This window comes from Scleropages formosus, chromosome 10 (assembly GCF_900964775.1).
Source record: "Scleropages formosus chromosome 10, fSclFor1.1, whole genome shotgun sequence".
Lineage (NCBI taxonomy): Eukaryota > Metazoa > Chordata > Actinopteri > Osteoglossiformes > Osteoglossidae > Scleropages > Scleropages formosus.
Genome location: NC_041815.1, coordinates 29,992,992 through 30,003,021, shown reverse-complemented (window position 1 = coordinate 30,003,021; position 10,030 = coordinate 29,992,992). Strand labels below are relative to the sequence as shown.

At 52.0% G+C, this 10,030-nt stretch overlaps 1 protein-coding gene across 1 annotated transcript; it reads left to right on the top strand.

Moving 5' to 3' along the window:
• Positions 1 to 331: 331 nt before the first annotated feature.
• igsf10 (immunoglobulin superfamily, member 10) lies at positions 332 to 9,762 on the top strand. The gene is made up of 6 exons (XM_029255894.1): positions 332 to 596; positions 1,046 to 1,175; positions 1,385 to 1,775; positions 1,984 to 6,210; positions 6,373 to 7,273; positions 7,854 to 9,762. The coding sequence occupies exons 1-6, from the start codon at positions 409 to 411 to the stop codon at positions 9,760 to 9,762; spliced, it is 7,746 nt and encodes a 2,581-aa protein (XP_029111727.1). The 5' UTR covers positions 332 to 408.
• The last annotated feature ends 268 nt before the right edge of the window (positions 9,763 to 10,030 follow it).

Below are 10,030 nucleotides of genomic sequence, written 5' to 3'. Positions count from 1 at the left end.
ATATTATTATTATTATCATCAAGGGACAAAGCTGCGCTATTGTTTCGCCAACTCTCCTCACCTCCAGAGGGGGCGCTGTTGCGCTCATTTTTCTGGAATGTCGCTGATTTTTACACGCCAATTATGTGTCATTTACTTGTTTCAAAGACCACAGTTTTAAAAAAATATTTTTTTCTCACTTACTGTTTTTCAGTTAATTCTGTGAGTGTTTTTGGACTTGTTCCTCCTGTGCCCTAATAAATGCTGCTCTGTCCGGTTTTCAACTCTTTATCATCTTTGTGACGTCTTTCCATCCCTCAGCTGAGTGACTCGAACACACGCACTCGTGATCTTTCCAAAGGTGGCCCTTGTACCACGGTGTTACGCCTGATGGCATCGCGGTAAACACGACACCCCTCCCCCAGCACAATGACCGCCCTGCGCCGGAGCCGTGTGCCCCTCACGCTCCTGTGTGTCTTCGCCCAGACGGTGCTGCGGGGGGCCGCGTGCCCCGCATCCTGCACCTGCTACGTGCCCACCGAGGTGCACTGCACGTTCCGATACCTGACCGTGGTACCAGGGCACATCCAGCCTGCTGTGGAGAAGATTAACCTGGGGTTCGTAGCTTTCTCTCTTTCTTACTCACACACACACACACACACACACACACACACACACACACACACACACACACGTGCCATTTCACTGACAGCACCTACAGCACTCCTACTGCGACCTTACCAAGCTGACCAACTGTGCTTCCGAAACACCGCTTTGCGCTGATATTCAATATTTTGCGCTGCTATTACCACGTTTGTGGGGAGTTCCGTGTTGAGCAGCGATCCGTCGAGGGTCAACTTTTTCACACAGACGTCCGATTTGTAATCGCACCACATTTCTCGGAGTGCTGATTGTTCTCCAAACAGCCACAGCTGTCACTCACTATGAGTGAATCGCTCGATGCCGTTGTCAGCAGGATCCCAACCCTCTGATGCTCAACTTCTCTGCATCACCTGGATTCAGTGTCACCTTGGTCACGTCTTCGGACTGTCGCTCCTTCTTTCAGCTACAACAGCTTAACTTTACTGAAGGAAAGCGACTTCGCTGGGCTGAGTCGACTGGAGCTGCTGCTGCTGCACAGCAACACGATCCATCAGGTGGAGGACAAAGCCTTCGGTGACCTCCATGTCCTCCAGGTACCTGATGAGCCACAAAACACTGCACCTCCCTTGTGATGATGGCCATTGCAGCGTCAGTTGTCACGCGTGCTTCAGATACTCTCCCGACTGTGAACGGTGTCATTTCTGCTTGCGTTCTACCCATTTCCATGGCCTGCTGGCCAAGCAGGTGCAGTATAGTTCACTGTGACGGTGGCTCTATGAGTGAAACACTTTTTCACTTGCAGGTCCTGAAGATGAGTTACAACAGGGTCAGAGAGATCAACAAAGACACTTTCTTTGGCCTGAAGAGTCTGCTGCGGCTGCACGTGGACCACAACCGCATCGAGTTCATCCACCCCGAGGCTTTTTATGGGCTCACAGCCCTGCAGCTGGTCCACCTGGAGGGCAACCTGCTCCAGCAGCTGCACCCTGACACCTTTGTGACCATGCGTTACAGCCAGATTTTCAAGACCTCCTCCATAAGGAGCATCCACTTGTCTGACAATGCGATGAGCACCTTGCCTGCCCGTGTCTTTTCTCCCTGCACCAAGCTGGAGAGCGTCTATCTCCACGGCAACCCCTGGTCATGCGATTGCCGCCTGGAATGGCTCGTGAAGTGGGCAAGAAAAGACCCAGGTAGTAAAAAGCAGCCTTTCTGTTCCCCCCCGGAGAGCACAGGTCCAGCTGATTATTGCTTGAGAATTTAATTTCAAGTCCACGTCTCACATTCCTGTCTTTCTACATTTATTTCTTTATTAATTTTGAGTGATGTGATTCAGGTCCAGGTGTGATTTCAAATTTACTTCATTAATGACATTAATTGTGTGCACACATCCTCTTCCAGGAGTGCTCAAGTGCAAGCGGGACAGGAAGCATGTCAGGGGGGCCCACTGTCCCATCTGTGAAACTCCAGCTGTCTCCAGGGGCCAGAACATTGTCCATCTCCCTCTGGATGCCCTGTCCTGCAGCAAGCCATGGATTCTTGCTCGCTTGAAGGAGAAGAACCTCACCTTGGATGAAGGTGATTTCAGCACAGCCTCCCCTGGTGACTTCATAGCACCCATTGGCTCATTGGTGATGAACATGACGGACCAGTTCCACAACGATGCCAGCTTGGTCTGCACCGTTCAGAGACCATCGCTGATGGAGAACCTGACCGTGGCCCACAGCGAAGGCGTCGTCACACTGTGTGCCAATGTGGCCTCGTCGCTGGTCTGCAACATTGACTATGAGCACATCCAGCAGCTGTGGCGCATCTTAGCCGCATACAGCGACACACCGATGAGACTGCAGAGGGGACTCATGCTTGCCAAAACACCGGAGATGATCTACAGGTACACACAGAAGAACCCGGCGGGTGACAGCGAGGTCTTTACGAACGTCGAGGCCGAAATCAAGGCCAACCCGGGGTGGCTTATGCAGGATGAAGTCTCCCTTCAGCTGGACCGCACCACCACCACCTTTACCGCCTTGCATATAAAGTACATGTCAACTGTCCACCTGCGGGAGGACAGCAAAGTCCAAAGGAAAGACAGGTACAGTTGGGCCATGATCAAGAGAGACAATCGGACCGAGACAGAGCACTCAGCTCTTGTTGGCGGTCTCATTGACTTGAAATGTCAGGTTTATGGACATCCTAAGCCTTCAGTTGAGTGGATACTACCGGACGGCAGCAAAGTCCGCGCACCGTACAGTAATGACGACGGAAGGATCGTCATCACAGACTCAGGGGGGCTCACGGTGAGGGCGGCCGACACATCGGACACGGGACTTTATCACTGCATTGCCACCAACTACCTGGATGCCGACGTCCTCACCTTTCGAGTTACGGTTTTACCTCCTGAGGTGGAAGAGGAAGATGTGAACGGGGTCCGGCTTTCGTACTCTATAGGTGACGACTTGCTTCTTGACTGCAGTTCTGCTGGAAACCCGAAACCCTCCGTTCGGTGGATTTTGCCAGACCACACAGTGTTGGATGAGTCTTACGGACACAGAAGGCTGTTCCAAAACGGCAGCCTGAGAGTACAAGGGCTGACACAGAGGGATCGTGGGTTTTACAGATGCCTCACTGCTAACCACATGGGAGTGGACTTGTTAACCTCCCAGGTAATGCTTTTGGGAGAGAGGCGCAAGGTGTTAGAAGCTGAGAGCTCAGGGGATGAGTTTGACTCCAATTTTGAGGAGAGTGTGGAGTCGGTCATCACTGAGCTTCCTTCCTCTAGGTCCTTCAGTGGCCAGGAGTCTACGACGGTTACCGCAGATCGCCCATTCCCCAGACACCGAGCCTCACGGAAGAGGGTCTCTAGTGGCATCATCCAGAGAAGGAGGGGCTCCACAAGTAACTGGCGAGCATGGGGATCAAGGAGAACCTTTGATAAATCCTCCAGAAAAGCAGACCCCAAAAAGTGGGAAGAAATGTTGACAAAAACCCAAAAAGGAAGAACAGAAGATGTGAAAGATGACACTGTGATTACATTAAAATCTGGCCTCACAAAAGATGAGCATATGGGCTCAGGTGATGACTTGTCTGAAGGAGAGCTCATCATTGTTCCAAGCAATATGGTGGCAACCTCAGAGATGCCGGATGAGACACAAAGCACACTTTCTCAAACGGATGCCACACCAGTTCTTTCTACAGCTTCGCTTGTTGAACCTGGAAGTGGTGGAACTACAAGCAGTCTAGTTCCACAGTTTAGAGTCACTCATCACCATAGTGTCACCCCCAATAGCAATAACCCTTATATTCTTGAGAGTAAAACAGAGAGGCCTCCAAATCTTCCAATGACACTAAAGATGGAAATGACCAATTCCACCAGTGAAATGCAGCTGATATTTTCAGGTGACAGCGAGGACACCGCCACGGGTAAGATGACCCTGTTTGTGTCACAGTACCCAAATGGTACCTCCATGTTGAATGGGCCCGGTCCAAGGGCAGAGCCAGTGGTCCACACATCCTCTGGCCCCAACGGCCACACCACATTCACAGCACTTACCACCACTGAGCAAGTGGCTGGTGAGATTATGTTTCATACTACACAGAAGATCAAGTCCCCAGGTCTCCCTGCTGGATCTACCATCATCTCCCATCAAGAAATCCACATCATCCCTGCCCTCAAGCAGCGGCCTGGACGAAGACGAAGCTTCCCTGGCCGGAGGCGAATCATAAAGCCGAACAAAATCACAGATATCAGTGCCTATCTCAACAAGCTGAAGAAGCCACCAGGGGTAGAAAGACCTGATAGTCGGGATCCTTCTCGGTACACAACAGAAAGACCCGCCACAGCTGCCCTCAGCCCCTCACTCATTACATCCACCTCTTTTCCCGCTTCCGCTAGGGCAAGTACACCTGACATGAATGTGAAGGGCATCACTATGCAGCCTTCCACCATAGGCCCACTGTCCACAACAAGGTCTAATGACTTCATAACCTCTGCAGGCTGTCCTGATACGTACATTTCACAAGCGCCCAGGGAGGTGGGGAAGAGTTCGTCCCGAATGGACAGAATAACTGCCTCCACAAAAGCCTCCACACCTTCCAAAGTAATTAGAGGCAAAATTCCATGGCAGAAACTGTTTGGGACAAAAGACCACAAAGAGCTTCCGAATAGACTTAGGAAGCCAGTGAAACCAACACCCACCGGAGAGAGTACAACAGCAGTTAAAACCACAAGCACCGCTGCCCCGGCAAGAGTCCCTCAGCTCCCCACTGCTGAATCACTCATCTCACCCATCACCATCAGACCAAGAGTAACTGATGAGAATACAGAGGCTCAGCCTACTGAGACCTTACCTGAGGACTTTTCTGGCTCATCCTCCACCCCTGAACCTAATGCTGAGTCCAGATTTAGGAAATTAACACCGGCTGTCCCCCCACTGAGTTTCAATACAAGGACATTTGTCAGTCAGTCTCCCACTATTCCCCCCAGCTTTCCTTCGCAGGCCCACACCACCACCGCAAAAGCTTCTGCCACCACCCAGACCATAGCCTTTCCACCAACAATCCAACCAGTTGTGGAGAAGACCTTTGAAGCCTCGTCCAGCTCTTCTGGTTCAATTTCTGGCTCAGGTGGGTACAGCAAAGATGTTGTATACAGGCGTGGGGGGTCAAGGAGACCAGTATGGCCCCCCCGCAGGAACGGCTTCAGACGAAGAAGACCAGGGAAGAGTTTCACCACAGCAACTCCACGCACCACAGTGAAAACAACTACACAAAGTTCCATCACTTCTGTGGCTATCACATCTACAGTGAGGATGATCCCATCTAGTGTCACAATGCTGCTCTCTAAACCGCAATACACACTTTTCAGAGTGGCAGAGCCAGTAAAATCCACAAGAACCACCACTGCTCGTTCTTCTGGAGATGAAACCACCACCTACCCAAATGCAGAAGACTGGAAAGATTTGAGTGCTCTTACCACTAGTCCTTCCAAAGTTTCTACAACCACCACATGGAGCAGAACAACCGCACGTCCAACAACACTTGATAAAAACACACCTACATCAAAGCCTTTGAAAACACAAACACAGACATCACCTGCAGTGAGTAGAATCAGGAGCACAGCTAACACCTTCAGCACAGATACCTACAGAGGAATTCCTCCAGGGAAAGAACCCCAGTATCCAACAAGAAGGACCCCCATAAAAAAGGTCAGGCCCCCCTCATTCCCTGAGCGAAACACTCAGTCTGGGATTGGAGATGGAGGCAACATGGAGCTACCTAGACCAGAAGCAGCTGAGACCAGCAAGCATAGGGGTATATATGGGCCAAGGGATCGGGGGGCAACGTTCACCATTCTTAGAGAAGAGCGGGGCAACGCCAGCACTCCGTCACCTTACAAGATCCACAACTCCGTATCAGCTGGGTATGATCTCCTCGAGGGGCAGGAAACCAGCACACCTCACACCATCAACAGTGTGTCATCAGCTCTGGAGACGGGGTCAAAACCCAAGATCGTGGGAGGGAACGCTGCACAGTACACAGTGCTGTCCAACTCCGATGCTTTTCTGCCCTGTGTGGCTGATGGTTTCCCTGAGCCCAACATCATCTGGAAACGCTTCTCGTCCATCACAGGTAAAGAGCTTTGCTCCTTTCTGTGTCGAATCTGCCGCGAAAGGACATTTTCCACTTGCTAACCTAGAAAATGTAATCAAAATTAGTTTGTGTTGGAATAATTTAAGATTTTGCGGTGTCTTCACAGTAGATGATTATTCTTGCTTTCTTTTCTTTTTGAAGGAAGCACTTTGACCATAAAGGGCAAGATGGGAAAATTCGAGGTGTTCAGCAATGGCACCCTGTCTATCCAGAACACCAATATGAAGGACCGAGGCCAGTACCTCTGCTTGGCCCAAAACGATTTTGGCTCCGACAAACTGTTGGTAACCTTGTCCGTGGTGGCCTATCCGTCACGGATACTCGAGCCCAAGGTGCGGGAAATAAACTCTCACCCTGGGAATACCATCGAGATCAAGTGTAGGGCTGAAGGCCGCCCTGTCCCTCTCATCTCCTGGATCCTGGCCAATCGCACCCAGGTCAGGGGCTACAGCTCAGACCGCGAGAGGGTGACGGTGACACCCGATGGAACTCTGGTCATCCATCAGGTGTCTGCGTATGACAGAGGCCACTACAAATGCATCGCCAGCAACCCTGCCGGCGTGGACACGGTCAGTGTGCGGCTGCATGTGGTGGCAGCACCCCCTGGCATCCTGGAGGAGAAACGGCAGTATGTGATTGGCGAAGCTGGACAAAGCGTGAGTCTTCCATGCTCAGCCCAGGGCAGCCCTCAGCCCACTGTCCACTGGGTGCTCCTCGATGGAACAGTAATTCGGCCCCTGCAGGACATCAGAGCTAATGTCTCATTGTTGGCTAATGGCACGTTGCTCTTGAAGGACCTTTCTGACTCAGAAGGCGGGACGTATGAGTGCATCGCCACAAGCTCCACGGGCTCTGAGCGTCGCGTGGTCACCCTGAGCGTGAAGCAGACAGCCTTGGTGCCCCGAATCGTGGAAGCCTCTCAGCGCTGGACTGAAATCGGCTATGGCCAGCAGCTGCTGCTCAACTGCTCTGCGGTTGGGGAGCCCAAGCCTGTGATTCTCTGGAAGCTCCCATCTAAGGTCGTTGTCGACCGGTGGCACAGGTACAAATCAATGCTTGGCTTCTCATTCAGAATTCCTGAGCCATTTCCACTAAAAGTTTGATGCCCCCCCCCCCCCCCCTCCCCCGCCCCACATATAGGTCAGCTGAGGGTTCTGCACAGAGTTTAAAATATAAAGGGGATTATTCAACATTTTGTGATTAACAGTGGACTGTTTGCAGCCATTTGTAAGGTGGTAAGAAATTTGGACTTCAAGAACCTTTAACAAGCAATGTGATTTGTAGGAATTAAGATTTGTGTGAATTTATTTTATACATGTAGATTTTTAGGAAGCAAATTTTCAGTTAAGTTTGGGATCTTCGCTCCTCCAGTGGACAGTTAACAGAGTACAGACAACCAGAGCACTGCTGCTCAAAAATAAATTTCTATATTAACTCGGTTTTGTTGTATTTTAAAAGTAGCAAGTCCCTAATAAGTACGGATAAACAAAACAATCTGTTTTAATAAACATGAAGGTTGTTGAAGACGAGATTTTCCTCAGAAACACTTAGCTTTTATCAAAAATTCCCCCAAAAGAAAGACGTTGCAGTGATGCTGTTGCTGCTTTTCCTCCTTCTGCCAGAATGGGAGCGCGGATCCACATCCTGGACAACGGAACTTTGACCATCAGTTCCTTGAGTGAGAAAGACGCTGGAGATTACCTCTGCATCGCCCGCAACAAGATGGGCGACGACCTGCAGCTCATGAAGGTCTCCGTGTCCATGAAGCCAGCTAAGATCGAGACGAAGCTATTCGATAAGAAGCGGGTGCCCTACGGCGATGACTTGAAAGTGGACTGCCGGGCATCTGGTACCCCTGTCCCCGAGATCTCCTGGGGCCTTCCAGATGGAACCCTGGTGAACAGTGCTCTACAGGCAGATGATGGCAAGGGTCACACCCGTCGTTACGTGCTCTTCAACAACGGCACGCTGTACTTCAACAACGTGGGCATGGAGGAGGAGGGCGACTACACCTGCTACGCCGAGAACACCGTGGGGAAAGACGAGATGCATGTCCACATAACCGTAGTAATGGCTGCCCCACGAATCAGGACTCCAGGCCACACCTACGTTAAGGTGAAGGCCGGTGGCAAAGTGCGTTTCGACTGCGAGCCTGTGGGTGAGCCCAAGCCCAAGGTTCTGTGGATGCTTCCTTCTCAAGACATCATCGCTGCCTCCAACGAACGCTATCTGATGCACGTCAACGGCTCCCTGGACATTCGCAACATCAAGCTGACCGATGCAGGCGAGTATGTGTGCGTGGCCAGGAACGCGGCAGGTGAGGACAGGAAGGTATACAGGCTGGACATCGACGACAACCCACCGATCATCAATGGGTACCACACAAACAGAACGGTCGTGAAAGACTCCGCTGCCAAGTATTCCAGGAAGATGATTGACTGCAAGGCCGAAGGGAACCCACCACCCCAGATTACCTGGATTATGCCGGACAACATCTTCATCACAGCCCCGTACTTCGGGAGCAGAATCAACATCCACGAGAATGGCACGTTAGAGATCCGGAACGTACGTCCCACAGACACGGCCGAGTTCATCTGCATGGCACGGAATGACGGCGGGGAGGCGGTCATGGTGGTTCAGCTGCAGGTCACCAGCATGCTGAGAAGGCCCATTTTCAAAAACCCTTTGAATGAACGGGTGGTGACCCGCTTGGGAAAAACCACGGTACTGAACTGCTCAGCGGATGGGCAGCCAGTGCCAGAGATTACATGGCTGCTTCCCGATGGGACTCGAGTCACTGGCACTTCCCGTGGGGCTCAGTATCAGCTGGGAAATGATGGTGTGTTCATACTCTACAGCGCCACCAAGGAGGACGCTGGCAAGTATCGCTGTGCTGCCAAGAATAGCGTGGGCTACATCGAGAAGCTGATAGTCCTGGAGGTGGGGCAGAAACCGTACATCTTGACTCGACCCAAAGGCATCATCCGCAGCATGTCTGGGGAGCCCTTGTACCTCCACTGCCTTGCTGATGGCAGCCCCCGTCCTCAGGTCCACTGGACTCTCCCAGGGGGAGCTGTCTTGTCTCATCCACAGGTGAGTGGCCGATACATGCTCTTGGAGAACGGGACCTTGATTGTACGGGACTCGACCCTCCACGATCGTGGAAACTACCTGTGTCGGGCCAAAAACGATGCTGGAGAGGATCTTCTCATGGTCCCGGTCACTGTGGTCACTTACCCACCCCGCATAACCAGCGGACCGCCGCAGACCTTGAGAGCATTACCAGGACTGCCGGTGCAGCTCAGTTGTGCTGCTGTGGGACTCCCCCGACCCGAGATCAGCTGGGAGCTACCGGACCGCTCAGTGCTGTCCTCCACCGGAACCGGTCAGACCACCGGTAACAAGCGGCTTCATCCACAAGGGACCCTCATCATCCAGAGACCCACGGTCTCTGACTCGGGAACCTACAAATGTGTGGCCAAGAACCACTTTGGAGCGGATTCCAGGGTCGCATACGTCCACGTGCTGTGAACATCTACTGGGGCAACACAGCAAGGAAGCAGTAAGGAGCACGGACACCCTTCTCCTTCTGGTACCTGGAGGACTTCAGCCTGGACTATGTGTGGCTCCTCACTTTTGCTTCCCACTGAGGACTACTCCTCCTGGACTGCTTTACTTACGTGCGTCTAAGATTAGCCAGACAAGTAGGAGCACATGGTGAAGAGGCGAGGCAGGTCGCCCACATACAGTACGCTGTTCTTTGGCAGGCAGCTGGAACGAGAAGCTGTTGTTTTTATTG

Coding starts and splice junctions, on each gene's coding strand:
- igsf10 (XM_029255894.1), top strand. CDS start 409: ATGACCGCCCTGCGCCGGAGCCGTGTGCCCCTCACGCTCCTGTGTGTC. Junction 1,176..1,384: donor GTGACCTCCATGTCCTCCAG/GTACCTGATGAG, acceptor TTTCACTTGCAG/GTCCTGAAGATGAGTTACAA. Junction 6,211..6,372: donor ACGCTTCTCGTCCATCACAG/GTAAAGAGCTTT, acceptor TTCTTTTTGAAG/GAAGCACTTTGACCATAAAG.